This window comes from Phascolarctos cinereus, unplaced genomic scaffold (genome assembly GCF_003287225.1).
Source record: "Phascolarctos cinereus isolate Bilbo 61053 unplaced genomic scaffold, phaCin_HiC Scaffold_726;HRSCAF=1367, whole genome shotgun sequence".
In the NCBI taxonomy this organism is placed as follows: Eukaryota; Metazoa; Chordata; class Mammalia; order Diprotodontia; family Phascolarctidae; genus Phascolarctos; species Phascolarctos cinereus.
The window spans coordinates 413,316,942-413,332,583 of record NW_027556098.1 but is presented as its reverse complement, the minus strand read 5'-3'; the positions used below and the strand labels follow the sequence as shown (position 1 = coordinate 413,332,583).

The following is a 15,642-nucleotide window of genomic DNA, read 5'->3' as shown; positions in this document are numbered from 1 at the left end:
TGAGCTCTTCATACATTTTTATTGAAATTATTGAACATGAAAGCACCAAGAGGGAGTGGGAGCTAATTCTCCCCCGCCCGCTGCCATCTCCCAGAAATGAGAATACTTTCAACAAGTTCCTTTACGGAAGGGCACATTGGGGGAGGGCTTCCACCCTTAGTAGAGCCGCATGCGGGGGAAGGTCCAGGGCTCTGGGCTGCTCCTGGACACAAACCAGGGCAGTCCAGGCATTGGGGCTGGGGGACTAGGGCTCCAGTCCAGGGACTGTGAGTTGGGGAAACAAGTAGGTGGATGGGGAGCCCCCCCAGTTCCCCACTGCCAGGGTGCGGCACATGTCGGTGGGGTAGCAGGCAGCCAGATGCTCTTCAGGACATCAAATGATGTCTGGGGGCCCCAAGTCGTCTCTCCGAGCTCAGGTCCAAGGGGTGGGGGTGAGGGTGAGGGCACCCATGGGTCCGGGGGCAGCACCAGGCTCTGTGGGTAAGAATGCAGGGAAAGACAGTGGGCATACAGCAACCTGCCTTGCCTGTCCTCTACCTTCAAACACTCTATCCAGCATGTCCCTCAGGTGAGAAGGTCTTACCTTCTCAGTAGAAGGTGGGCTTGGGGTGGCCCCCAGGGTAAACACAAGTTCCCTTTTCCTTCCTCCTCCTCCTCCTCCTGCTCTCCACCAGGCCGTGCTGATCAGGGTGGTCTCGACCCTGGGGCATCATCCTCCACTCCTGTGGGCTTCCTGGCTCTGGCACTGGCAGGAAGAACACGAGTATAAAGCAGCTGAGGCCCCCTGTGCAGCAGGAATGGGAGAAGTCCCAGACCCGAGGGACCAAATGGAGAAAGGTGGGGAGGAGACTCACTGGGCAGCCAGCATGGACAGAGCGAGGGGTGCTGGGGGAAGAAGGCCCAGCAGGGGTGGGCTCTGGAAGGGGTGATGAGGCAGGATGGAAGATGCTCATCCTCACCTGTTTCCTGTTCCCTGAGGCCCCTAAGGACCTGGCTGAGGTCAGGCAGTTCCCCATAGTGGGCCAGCAAGGCCCCGATTATCTCTGCTCGGGCCTCCTGCACGAGATTGCGCCTGGGGAAGGCCCCAGGAAGATGCAGCTGAGCCTGAAGCCCCTCCAGCAGTGTTCGAGGGCTGGGGGGTCCTGGGCTGGGCCCTCCTGGAGCTTCATTCTCTTTGCCCTTGGGGGGCAGCGGGCTGGGCTCCTCTCCCCAGGTGGGGTGCTGGGGTGGTGCTGTTGCTGCTGCGGTGTCTGGGGCCTCCCCAGGTGGGGGGCTGCTTGCCTCCTCAGCCAGGCCACTCAGCAGCCGGGCCACATTCAGGGACTTCACCTCGCTGCTCAGGAGGCCCCGGTGTGCCCGGCTCAGCCGGCCCTGGGTGATGACCACAGGCTGGGGCGCAGAGAGGCCCAGGGCCAGGTCCCTGTGGGACAGTGAGCCCCGAGGCCGAGCCCGGGGGGCCTGGGGACCCCCAGCACTGGGGCCTCTGCTGGCCCTGGCCTGGTTCCGCTCCCGCTTGGTCCTCCGGTGCCGGATGCGGGCTGACCGGTCAGCCGGCTGCACTGGTCGGGGGTCCAGCCCCCGGTGCTCCATGGCAGCCTGTGACAGAGCAGGGGGACAGCATGCTCATGGAGACAGGGACTCTTGAGACCACCCCTTTATCTGTCTGGGGACAACGAGAGAGCTGAAGCAGGCAGTAGCAGGGAAGATCCCATAGGGCAGGGGCTCTCTGGAAGGAGCAGAGGTCAAAGGTCAGGCACTGACCAGATCTGGGACGAGGCAAAGAGGAGTCGGGTTTGGAAGTCAGGGGATGGGAACAGAGGGGAGGGGTCAGGGATTTGAGGTTGGGGGTGGGGGTTAAAGGTCAGGGGTGAAGGGCAAGGATCATGGGTGGGGGTCGGGATGAGGCCAGTGGTTGGGGATCAGCGACAAGAAAAGGTCAGAGTTTAGGGGTCAGGGTCAGAGGTGAGGGGCCAAGGACAAAGGAGAAGGTCAGGGTTTGGGGGTCGGGGGAGGGTGAGGGTGGCCCAAAGGGGTAGGTTAAAAGTGGGTAGGGCCACTTGTGGACGAGACTCTTTCCCCTCCCCACAGGCCGTTCCTACCTCCCCAACCGACCCCCCTCCCCCTCCACGTGACCTGAGGGGGGAGGGACTGCTCTCCTGTCCCCTCCACGTGCTGGAGCCCCTCAGCCCTGGCCTCGAGCCGCTGAAGTTCCACATCCCTTTCCAGGCCCGCGTGCGCAGGCGCACCGGGGGGCGGGGCCTTGGACGCGCAGACGCAGTGGAGGGGCAGGGAAGCAGGAGACAGTGGGACCACAGACCTGGGGGCCTGCGCGAGCTCCCTTTGGGGAGGGGGGCTTAGATAGATAGGTTCCCCTGATGCTTCTTGCTGTCTTCTCCCCGCCCCCCGCCCTCCTCCTGCGCTGATTGGCTCAGAGAGAGGCCCTCCCCCCCCTCCAGAGGAGGGAAGGGCCTGGCCTGCGCAAGCGCGAGAGGGGATACGCTCCTCTACCTTCCTCCCACAGGGCGTTAGGCACTGCCTCCTGGAAAGGGCAGGGGCCGCTAGGGGGCGCAGGGCAGGGAGCACCGTGCAAATTCTACCAAAGACACCGTGACCTTGGGCAAGTCCCTCACTCTCTTTGGGCCTCAGCTTCCTCCTCTGTAAAATGGATTTTGGGTTTGTGTTTGTTTTTGGGCAATGGGGGTTAAGTGACTTGCCCAGGGTCACACAGCTAGTAAGTGTTATATGTCTGTTATATGTCAAACTTGAACTTGGGTCCCCCTGAATCCAGGGCCGGTGCTCTATCCACTGCGCTACCTAGCTGCCCCTGTAAAATGGATTTTGGAAACAGCATTTGCCTCCCAGGCTGGCTGTGAGGCTCCCTCCAATGAGATATCACATGCAAAGGCTTTGCAAGCCTCAAAGCACTATGTCAGTGTTAGCTATTATTATTAATGATGATATTAAAAGAGAGCATATGTAAAGGCTTTGCAAGTCCTGAAGAACCTAGAAATGCTAGCTGTTAATAACAGTGAGATAACCGATGTAGCATTGATAATAAATAATATCAAATGGGATAATATGCAGAGCTCTCTGTAACTCTTAAATAAATGATATCCCTTATTATCACTATCTTGGCAGAGTCATTCCCTCTCCCTTCCTTCCCTCATTGCCTCAGTTTCTTACTCTGGAAACACGGAAACCTTTGCCCCTCTAAATCTCTGATCGCACTAAACATCCTCATGCACAAGATGGAGAGGGGTGGGCCACCAGCTTCAATCTTTTGTTCATAGTGTGTAGAAGCCTGAGGACATCCACCAGGCACTGATTGTTTTTGGAGATTATGGTTCTCCATGATTCTAACAAAGAATAACAGTCTTTAAAAGACAGGTTTGGGTTAACTTGGGATCTTTAAAATCATTGTCCAACTTTTCAAATGCAATCTTGCCAGCTTTCCTCTTCTTTATCCTTAAAAACAGGATTGTCCTTTACTTTTCTCTGTATCCCCCAGTTAAGTACAGTGCTGAGCACATAGTAGGTGCTTAATAAATTCTACTTGACTGACTGCCTAGCTGGCTTAGCCTAGCTCACTGTTCACCTTCAGAATCTGTCCCAGATACATGAACTGATGGACCAGCTCTGGGAGCTGTCCAACCAGCTGTGCAGGAAGCTAGATAAGAGGCGTTCTGCACCCTCTTCATTTTTCTCATGTGCATAATTAGGCTGAACTCCCCTGAGTGAATATGAATCTCCTGCAGAAATCAATGGGCTGGATGCAATTAGCACAAATGGATTCCCTCACTCAACAAGCATTGACGAAGCCCACTCTGTGCCAGGTGCTGCCCAAGGTGCTGATATACAAAGACAAACATGCATCAGTTCTTGCCCTCTTGGAGCTTACAGTCTACCATGGAGTATAGAGGCTCCCCCTTCAATCTGAGCTCTGACCAAGACGTCCTGAACGACAGCCACAAATACCTTTGGGGAACATAGACTTCCCCGTTCTATACTTTGCTTCATATTCATCATCTTAGAATAGAATTATCTCTGTGTTTGGGTCTTACCCACAGTCATGTGTGATTTGAATATATGGGCGGGGGAAGCCATTGAAGCAGCATTTTGACCATTTTTGTTGTCCAGTCCATTAGTCATGTCTGACTTTGTGATCCCATTTGGAGTTTTCTTGGCAAAGACACTAGAGTGGTTTGTTCTTTCCTTCTCCAGCTTATTTTACAGATGAGGAAACTAAGGCAAACAGGGTGAAATGACTTGCCCAGTGTCACATAGCTACTAAGTGTCTGAGGCCAGATTTGAACTCAGGTCCTACTGACTCCAGACCTGGCACTCTATCCTTTATGCCACCTAGAAGCCCCTTGCTCTACCATATCCAAAGTACAAACAGTACATAGAAAAGCAATTTTGTAATCTCTACATCTTTCAGTGTGACCATAAAGATGTGGTCTGTCATAGAGTATAGTTTGAGAAAACCTGCCTGTTCTCTTCTCACACCTTGGCAATATGTGTGGATTATTCTCCTACAGAGGGGAGGATGGAGCAATGTGGGCCATTAATTATTGATATTTCTTAATGACCTTTCTAGGAGTAACAACATTTGTAATTTGGGGGGATCCTCCTCTGTTTCAGATAACTTCAGATTTAATCCCTCAACACTCGACAATTGTGCCGCCTCCAGGATGGACTTGCTTTGTGTTTCTGTGGTTTGTTCCAGCTGTTCTCTGCTGGCAGGAGATCACATCCACCCCCCTCCCCAATGCCTCATGTCCCTCCTCCAGCCTCCCAGGTGAAGGAAGAGACTCAGGCCCTCTTCTCTTCTCTCTCTATGTCAAAATTTCTTAACTTGAGGGGGAGGGGATAGCTAAGAAGTGTTTTTAATTGTGGGGACTATATTTTGATGTAATTGATTTCCTTTGTATTTTAACATACTTAATGCATTTAAAAATGATTCTGATGTAGTGAGTATGCTCTGGCCGGCTGCTGCACATCCCATTCAGGGTTTTCAGGGTACCCTGAGGGGCCACTGCTGGAGCCCCGACCAGTCTTGTCTACCTCCCCCACCCCCACCTCCCACCCCCAAGTTAGATGCTAGTGAGGAGTATCCCATCTCTATTTAACTACACTTTGGCCAGCTCTGCCTCACTTCAATCCATTTCATGCGCAAGTCAAGACATCACCTGTGATGTCACTGGTCTTCTTCAAAAACAGACAAACCACCACCACCACAATAACGGTTCAAGGACTCATTGATGGAGCTAAGGATATTTAGTCAGGAGAAGAGAAGAATCACAAACTTACACGGCTGTGTGTGGGATTAGACTACTTAGCTATTATTAATAATAATATAAAATTAAATACTGTTTAGTATCAAATGAGATAGCTTGTGTATAGTACTATGCAAACCTTAAGTTGCCATATAATGCTAGTTATTATGAGTTTTATTTTATGGTATTACTTTTATAAGATTACTTGTTTTGGCTGTTTCCAGAAGACAGATCTAAGACCAGTGGGTTGAAATTGCAAAGAGGTAAGTTGAGGCTCAACATAAGGAAAAACTCCCAAAATGGAATGTGCTGCCTTGGGAGATATGGGTTCCCTACATTTGAAGGTCTTTGAGTGAAGGATGATGACCACTTGGGAGAGGGAATTCCTATTCATGTCTAGGTAAGACTAGGTAGAAGAGATTCTGGGAGACTACGACACAGGGACAGGGTGGGAGGAGATCTGGTTACCTCTCCCCAGGACTGAGAGTGGGCAGGGAGAGTACCCAGGAGGGCCACCCTGGGAGAGGGACTGACCAGACCTAGAAGTCTGGTCTGACTGAGACCCTGCATTAGCCTGGGTGGCACCTGAGGTGAGAGAGAGCAGTAGATGTGGAGGAAGAGGAAGAGGCACAGCAGCTCTAGGACACAGCCCCTTTTAAACTGTGGCCTCAGAGCCAAGCTGCTCAAGGGGAAAGCAGAGTCGAGTGATGGAGGCTAGCTAGATGAGTAGCTTCTGGGACAGACGCCAAGGCCTGAGGTGAAATAACCAGGAGACCTGGGCACATGCCGTTCTCCAATTTCCCCTCTGCCTCTTCAGCTGTCCCTCCTCCTTTCCTCCCCTCCTCCATTCCCTGTCTGTCACCCTTTCCTGACTAGTCCCGCATGGTCAGCAGAGGGGCCAAAGGCTTCTACTCCATTCTCTCAACAGCTTCCTCCTTCTTCCCACCTACTTATGTCCTCTCTGTCCTTCAGGGCTGCTGGAAGGTGAGCCACCTCTTCCAGGCAGCCCCCCGTGGCTGCTCCAATCTCCAGGGCTCTCTTCTTTGGTCTAAGCAGCTTCCACTCTGACTATATAAGCCCCTTCCTTGAGTTCTGAGCACACGTGACCGGCCAGTCAGTATCTTTCCCTGGGGGAAGAGGACTAGATTCCCAATCAAACTTGGGGCTTCCTGAGAGCAGGGTCTAGCTCTTTCATTCATCTAAAAAATCCCCTGTTGTATACTGTGTCCTGGACCCCATGTTTGGGCTACAGGAGGATACAGCTATGGATGACACTTGGTTCCTGTCTTCCCTGATGTTGCAGTCTGGTTACAGGGCTGCTTGCTGCTATGATGGATGGAGTGCTGACTTGGAGTCGGGGAGACATGAGTTCAAATCCTGCCTCAGACACTTACCAGTTGAGTCACCCTCAGTAAGTCACTTAATCTCTTTCTTCCTCAGTTTACTCATCTGTAAAGTGGGGATAACAGCATCTGTCTCCCAGGATTGAATAAGCTAAGATATGGGAAGCTCTGTGTAAATTCTGGCTATTTTTATTGTTGTTTTTGTTGTTCAGTCATGTCTGACTCTTCATGATCCCATCTGGGGTTTTCTTGGCAGAGATATTGGAGCAGTTTGCCATTTCCTTCTCCAGTTCATTTTACATATGAGGAAACTGAGGCAAACTGAGGTTTGTGACTTGCCCAGGGTCACACAGCTAGCAAAGGTCTGAGGCCAGATTTGAATTTTGGTCTTCCTGACTTCGGCCCCACCACCCAGCTGCCTTTATTTTTATTAGTTGAAGGAATAAGGACTAGAACCAGAGAACTGGAATCCAATCCTAGGCATGATGGGATGAGATTAGTAAGAGAGGCCCGTGGCCTATCGGGACTGTGAGGAGGGAAAATTTGGTGTATTTGAGTGAAAAGGAGACTCATCTGGGGGCTGGAAGGTCTGGGTTCTAGTCCTGCTTTTGCCAGTTAAAACCTTGGCCAAGACCTCTCCCCATGTGATAGTTTCCTCATCTGTGAAATGAAGGTGGTGGTGTTGAATGGGATTGTCCCTACAAACCCTGCCAGTGATGACATGTCTCCCCCTGTCCCCTTCCACATTTTGTGACTTCTATTTAGAGATCAAGACAGGTCCTGTTGAGGAGGCAGTATCTGAACTGGGTGGGTAATATTTTGACATATGACTGTGGAGGGGAGGTAGGCATGAGGGGAGGCCCAGGTTGTGAGAATTACCCTGAACAAAGGTATGGAGATAGGAAATCTCTCTTATACACAGAGATCAAGGAGTCAGGAGCCCCCAAATACTCCTTTCCCTTCCTTGCCCCTCTCTCCCATGCCTTGGGGGTGGCCTCTGTTGACCTTAGTCAACGGTGCCCATAGCCCAGAGGAGGAAGAGCCATGCTTGAAACAGAGTGATTCCTCCTTCCTATCAGTCTCCGTCCTGACAGAAAAAGGTGGGCTGGGCCCTACTTCTATGAAGCTATTAAATATCAGGCACATTATATATTATGTCTATATACATAAATATACATATACACATATACATATATGTGCTTGTATATATGTATGTATGTATGTGTGTATATATAAATATATATGTGTGTGTATTTTATATATATATATATTGATCAGCTACTGTGTACCTAGCCTTGTACTAGCCAAGTGGAGATAGAGAAAGAAGAGAAGAGGTGCCCACCATGTCAATAGAACCATGGGCTTTTTTTTCTTGACTTGTAATTTCATTGGTGTAAGTAACTCCCAGTAAGAAAATATCTTTTGCAGAATGGCATTTCCTTTGCCCATTAAAGTCCTAGAGAGTTGTAAGTGTCTTGGCCAGGACTACTCAGCTGTTGTGTCTCAGAGATGGAATTTAAAGCCAAGTCTCCCCGACACAGAGGCTGAATCTCTGTCTATTCCATCATTCTTGGCTGGTGATGTTCAGAGCCAGAAGCCTGGTGTCTTGGACCCAGTTCTGCATTGACTCTGATGTCCTGACCCTGGATAAATCTCTACCTTCCTCTTCAGTGTGGTCCTCTATAAAATGAAGGAGGTGAGGGGACATGAGAGAGACTTTTGAGCACAGTGGAAAGAATACTGGTCCCAGAGTGGTAACAGCTGGGTTTGAATCTGGCTCTGAGCCCCAATCCCATTGGGCTTGGTTTTCTATTCTCTCAGGTCCCTTCTTACTACATACAGGTCCTTAGCATGTTATAATGCATATGGAGATTACTGACTATATGGAGATTACTGACACTCTGTGGCTGAGTGAACACGGTAAGTCACTGAATCTGGGCAGCAAGGGGGCACAGTGGAAAGAGTGCTGGACCTGGGAGTAGGGGAGATCCCATAAAGATTTATTATTGAGTATCTATCATGTGCCAGGCACTGTGCTAAGCGCTGAGGATACAATTAATAAAAAGAAAGACAGTCCCTGTCCTCAACAAGCTTATAATTTAAAGATTCTGAGTTCAAATCCAGCTTCAGATACTTACTATCTCTGACCCTGGGCAAGTCATCTAAGGCTCTGTATGCCTCCATTTCTTCATCTATAAAATAGTTATATTAATAAGCCATGTACCTCATGGAGATGTTTGAGGAAAGTGCTTTGTACTGATAGAGATTTAACTGTAATGGGACCCAGGCATTGACCTGGGTGCAGGTGTGAAATTCCCTTGCACATAGAATCCAAAAGGAGATCTGGGAGACAGAGGAAGGAAAGGTGCTAGAAAGAAATACAGAGGGAAGAAGAACTGCTCACAAGCAGGGATCTGGGTCCTCTGTGGAGTCTGCCTGTGGATCTGTGCAAACTCACCATCCAACCTGTGGGACCCTCTCAGCTCCAGGGACAGCAGCAGCGGGGCAGTGTGATTTCTGGACCAAGCAGAGTTTTTGGACCAAGTGGCAGTTCATTACAAATCGACAAGCCTCTGTCAAGCATCTACTATGTGCTGGGGGTTGTAGTACACACCGGGGAACAAAGACAAGAATGAAATAATCCCATCCCTTAAGGAATTTATATGTTGTTGGGAGAAACAACAGATACATAGATAAGTAAATATTACTCTTTTGGACTCAGGGCTGCTTCCCTCAACCATACAGAGAGACATTATTCACTGAGTGAATTATCCAGCCAAGAGGTTTGCGTTAATGGAAAGCAATCTTTAAATTAGTTTACCAGGGCACCCTCTACTGGAACAATGAGTATAGCTGCTTTCAAAGGATGGCCACTTTCTGATAGGCTGCAGTATCCTCACTGGCCACTAGGAGGGGCCCAAGTCCTACACAGCAAGACCCCTTGCTAGCTGGAGACGCATTGATTCTAGATGACATGAGATCCACTATCTTCTAGCAGACTCAGAGCCCCCCACCCCACTGTGGGTCTTCCACTCTCTCAGGTCCCTTCTTACTGCATTCAAATCCTATGTTGTGATAATGCAGATCACTGTTCATAGAATAGAGTTAAAAGAAATTAGGCTAACTAGTCCCAAGTAGAAATAGTTGTCACCAACTAGCTCCCTTTCCTGATCCTTCGTCTTGCCTTCCTCCAGATATTTGGGTGAGGATGGGGGGAAGTGGGCAGTCCCAACGGCCCATACCACTGGGATAGTGGATGAAGAGAAGTGGTAAGGGGAATTCACCCCGTAGTCCATGGGCTAAAAAGAAGAAGCTGGGAACCTAGTTCACCCTACAGTTCACCAGCTTTCAGGCAAATAGGAGTCCTATTGGCTGTTTTACCTCGGCTGACAGTGGACACATTGCCGCTCTGTTGGGGCTCTGATCTTTGCTGCTCTTGTTCGTTGGGCTCTACCTTCATCCTGCTTGCCCTCACTGTCCAAGGTTCTGAGCCTTCTGTCTTGGCCTCCATTGGTTCACCCAGAAGTTCCAGTTGCAAAGTCTAAGAGGAAAGAAGTACAAGTGAGCACAAAGTACAGATAGCATCATTTTATTCTATCATCTGGCTCTTTGCCCCAGAGAGATCCTGGGGCAGGGCTTTTCCAGGGCCCCTCTCTATCTTGGAGAGGGAAGAAGTAATCTCATTTCCTCTAGAAAGTTTCATGATTTCTGCTCCATTGATCTCCCTCTGTAAATCATGTCCTGGGATGTTTCAGGATCTCCACAGAGATAAACATTGAGGGAAGCAGCAAGCTATGCTTACTGAAGTAGGCAGACACTAATAACCCTTAGATGTGCATTTTTTATAAAAGAAAATTCCACACTCTTGTACCATTTTAATATTAACAACAATAAGAATCAGCAGCAGCAGCTTTACCCACTGTGCCACCCACCTGCCTGGTTTTAATGGGAACCTTCTGAGTCTATGCTTGCACAGTGACTTTCTTGGTGTCTTTGGGATGTTATTCTTCCAATGATTAATTTTTGTTCTTTGCGGAAATGTTTTGTTTTTCTCCAAATTTAACAGGCATCTATAAACACACATGTTTCAATGTACAAAGAGAAGCACAAAAGTGGATTGTATGTGAAGTTGTAAACTTCTCTTGTTGACGGTTTCCAACAATTAATTTTGCTAGATGAGGTGGTGTGGTGGGGACTTGGAGTTAGGAGGACCTGAGTTGGAATCCTGACTCTGACACTTACTAGCTGTGTACCTTGGGCAAGTCGCTACATCTCTGTCTGTCCCAGCTTCTTCATTTGTAAAATGGGGATAATAATAGCACCTATCTCCTAGGGTTGTTGTGAGGAGTAATTAAAGTGCTTTGCAAGCCTTAAAGTATTATGTAAATGCCAATTATTATTTTTATAGGCAACAGAAGACCTGGGAGACAAGCCTGGGGAGGCAACCTGAACTTTCAACATACCTTTAGGAAAGCCGCTTAATCATTTCTCTGGTTTCCTTATCTGTCAGATGAGGATAATGCTGCCTGTCTCCTTCTTCATTTATGTAGTGAGGGTTGGGGGATACACAGATTCATTTTATTCCATAGAAAAAGGCTATTTACCAACCACAATGTTCAAGTGTTTTAAAATATTTTTAAGATGAGGAACAAATATTTTGTGGCAAGGCCCAGTGGGTGATGGCTAAAGACCTGGGCTAAGCCTTGAAGGGAGCCAGGGCTACCAAAGGTGTGGGTGAAAAGGAAGGGTGTTTCAGGGATGGGGATGGCTTGGGTAAAAGCCCACAGGCAAGAGATGGAAGATCCTTTATGGGAAATAGCGAGGAGGCCAGCTTGACCAGGACACAGAATGTGTGAAAGGGAATGACACAAAATACATTTGGAAAGATTGGTTGGAGGCAGACTGTGAACGGCTTTAAATGCTGAATGAACATTATTTTATTTTCATATTTACTATTTAATTATACCATAGGCTTATATTATTATATAATTAATAATTAACATATAATTAATAATATAATATGAACATAAACATACTGGTGTAGGTTTATATCTATTATAGCTAATTTATTATAATATGTTTATATCAATAATTATAGTCTATAATATTAAATATTAAACTATATATAATTTGTAATATATTATATTGTTGTTGTTTTAATATCATATTGTTTCCCAGGAGACAGTAGGGAGTTACTGTTCCCAAGGAGCCAAAGTGGGAGAGAATATTCAAACAGCTATGTACAAACAAGACTTATACAGGATTAATTTGAGATAATCAACAGAGGGAAGTCACTGGCACTAAAGAATCAGTAAAGGAGAGAGAGTAGTGTTATGGAAACCCCAGGTGAGCAGAGGGTATCCAGGAGAAGGGTGGTCAATAGCATCAGAGGCTTCAGAGAGATCAAGAAGGATGGGAACTAAGAAAGATGTGGCAACCAAGAGACCGTTGGTGTGGAAGCAGACTGGCCCCCTCCCTTGCTTCCCACCACCTCTTTTATAAAGACAAAGAAAGCATTTAAAAATTATCCTAGTCGTCTTCGGACTGGTCTGAAAGAAAACCTTTATTGGTCTTGGTCCATCAGTTCTGAAACAATGTCTTGCTCTCCTTATCAGACCAGGAAAGGACTCCTCACAGAAGCAATTAGGAAGACTAGACAGGGGCAAAGGGCCTTTGCTGGATCCACCTGAGAGAAGTACCTTCTTTCCCCATTCCCTGAAGAGATTAGTTTAAAGGAAGACATCTCTGATTCCTTCAGTTAATGGAAGTATCTCTTAGGTTCATCTCTGTTCATCTGGAAAGGAGAAGCCATAACGGGACTGGTTCAAGATGCATTGAATAACTTTAGGAAAATGATTCTCCAAGGGAATGCCCAAAGTTCTATTATTCTGTGTGTTAAAGCTGGTAAAGCAAATTGTTACCTTTACCAAGCAGAGTGCAGTGACTATGTGAATATCTATCTCATGGTGGAATTTTGTCTGTTGTCTGGTAATGCTCTGAAATGGCTTAGAGCAGAGAGAGATCTTCAAAGTTGGAACAACTTTGCTTCCCTTGTCTGTCAGCAGAAATGTTCAGATTAGAACACGTCTCTCTCTCTTGGTTCTACTTATATCACCCTCTATCAGTTCAGCTAAGTCTTCTCACTCTTTCTTTTACTTCAATCCATATCATTTTGGATAAGATTTTTCAAATTCTTCATATTAGTCATTCCCTGTAGCACAGTAATATTCTGTAATAATATTACATTTTTTCCCCCTGCTGTTTTCAGATCAATGGGCATGTATTTTGTCTCTAGTTCTCTGGTACCACGAAAGTGCTGCTATGAATATTTTGGCATACGTGAGACTTTAATTCCATTGTAAGTGTATGCATGTGTGGGGTCATTGAATTTGTGGATCAATTACTCCACTCCACTTAAAGTAAGTCATAAGATGCTATGCCCTGATACCTTAACCAGGAAAAGAATATGCATCAATCAATCAATCAATGACTTTAGGCTAATTGCAAAAAATCTTTGAAAGCCATTGGATGAACTGGAGTGACAGGAAGTGTGTTCAGACTGGCTAAGGAAACATGGTCATAATTTGTGAGTCATTTATAAATACGGGGGAATCCCTTCTGGGGGGTGGGATGAGAAAGAACCTTGGCCTCAGTCTCACGTTCCCCCAACCTTGGTCAGAGGAGGACCTTGTGAGCTTGGAAAGGCCTGAAGGCTTTCAGACTTTTCATCTTCCTTGGGTGGTCCTGGCAGTGTCTTTTAGAACAGATGATTTGTTGCAATCTTTCATATGGTTGTTAATAGTTTGAATTTCTTCTTTTGATAACTGGTTGTTCCTACCCTTTGACCATTTATTCAGTGGGATATTGATATTGTATATTTGTGTAAATTTCCTATACGTATCTTGAATATGAGATGCTTATCAGAACTGCTTGATGAAAAATTTCCTCTTTCTCCCCCCACCCCTGCCATACTTCAATGAACAATGTGTCTTTTTTATCCCAGCTCATTGATTTTGTTCAGGCAGAAACATTTCAGTAAATGTATTTGAAATTATATAATGTGTCTTTTGTGATCTCCTTTACCCCTTGTTTGCCTAAGAATTCTCCTCCTAATAACAGGTGTGAAATATACCTGATATCATTCTCTTCCAATAGTTTTATGGTATGAACTTCCATATTGAAGTTACATATTTATTTTGAGCTCATTGTGGTATATAGTTTAAGATGCAAGTATAACTATAGCATCTCTGAATGCAACTAGAAAACTCTTTGCCTGAAAATACTTAGGCTTCTTCCTTTCAACATGGCAAGCCAACAAAGTATAAAAAGAGGCATTAGCTGCTGGCTAGGTTCTGCTTTAATCTAGGGATGAAGTAGAATATTGCTCACTATTTAAAAAAAACCCATGAAATTTGCTATCTACATCCAACTCATAGCCCCCATCCCACAGGAATCTTTTGTTTTCTCAGTTTTCATTTCTCATAGGTTATTTCATACTTCATTCATAGATTCATAGCCTTGAAATTCTATGACCACATTGCTTATTGAACATAGAGAAAAATAAAAAAGGAAACCAGACCACATACTCCTATAAGAAGACAATTACCATCAACCACCTGCCTTTCCTAGGAGGCAGCTGGTGGTACAGTGGCTAGAGTACTAGGCCTGGAGTCAAGAAGACCTGAGAAGATCTGAGAGAAAATGTAGGAATCTGACCATGTGAGTAAACCAGACAACAGCCCATGGAAGTACTAAAGTCTTGGGCTTCCAGGTTTGTCAGCCACATTAAGAGGAGCCTTGGAAAAGGAGGCTGATTATGCATGTTTAGGTATCCTTGGTGAAGGCTGGGGCAGCCTGAAAGAGTACCAGGAAGCCTTCTGGGAAGCTCAGCTGAGCTGTAGATGCACCTACTATCTCACTAGGAGTTGACTTCAAGTTCCAGTTGAGAAGTGAGCTTGGGGGAGATGGATCATGGGAAGGTAGTTTTCTCTTCCTCTATAACTCTGATATCAAAGGGGATACTAGGAAGCACTTTCAACAAAGGTCTTTAGATGTATCTGTCTTCCCTTCTTATGTGTTTGAGAGCCAAGGGGCGTGACACAGAAAAGGACGGGGGGAATTTAGCCGTGGCCACTCCTACTTCTCACATCTGGTGCAGTTACACTCATCATCATTTTTCAGTTACGATAAAATGTTTTAGTCCAAATGCCCATTGAATGGATTTGAGGATGAGGGTCAGATGAGGAAGGAGAAGAGGTTAGTATCAGATAAAAGTGGAGGCAAAGGGGCAGCTAGGTGGCACAGTGGATAGAGCGCCAGCCTTGAAGTCAGGAGGACTTGAGTTCAAATTTGGCCTCAGATACTTGACACTTACTAGCTGTGTGACCCTGGGCAAGTCACTTAACCCCACTGCCTAGCCAAAAAAAGAAAAGAAAAGGAAAGAAAGAAAGAAAGAAAGAAAGAAAGAAAGAAAGAAAGAAAGAAAGAAAGAAAGAAGGAAGGAAGGAAGGAAGGAAGGAAAGAAAGAAAGAAAGAAAGAAAGAAAGAAAGAAAGAAAGAAAGAAAGAAAGAAAGAAAGAAAGAAAGAAAGAAAGAAAGAAAGAAAGAAAGAAAGAAAGAAAGAAAGAAAAGTGGAGGCAGCCAGCTTATTCTCAGAGATTTGTGAATTTTTACTGGAGTGAACATACCCCTAGAAAAGAGCTCAAAAAACACAGGACAATGTAGAGAATTTCGAATAGCTAGAGCAGTCTATGCATGAAAAAGAGCGAAGGAGTCTGTAGCCCAGGGATGAGATGATGGTAAGTATGCCCACATGCCCAGTTGGGTGAAATCAACAAAGCTCAAGTTTAGAGTGCCACCTGGTGGCCCGACCAGATATAGTACCTCAAGCCGTTTCTCCCCTTCTACCTTTTCCCTTTTTGTTCTAGTAGAAGAAACACTTTTGCGGGTAGGATAAGGTAGGGAGAGGTCAGAATTTTTTCATAAGAATAGAATAGCTCTGCTTTCTATCTTTTGCCAGTTTT

General features: G+C 46.4%; 1 protein-coding gene across 1 annotated transcript; it reads right to left on the bottom strand.

Moving 5' to 3' along the window:
• On the bottom strand, positions 1-2,365 carry PRR19 (proline rich 19). Its single transcript, XM_021003307.2, is given in 4 exon segments — positions 1-474; positions 584-641; positions 643-745; positions 960-2,365. Coding segments are annotated over 4 exon segments (1,110 nt in total). The 5' UTR covers positions 1,591-2,365; the 3' UTR covers positions 1-156.
• Positions 2,366-15,642: the final 13,277 nt, after the last annotated feature.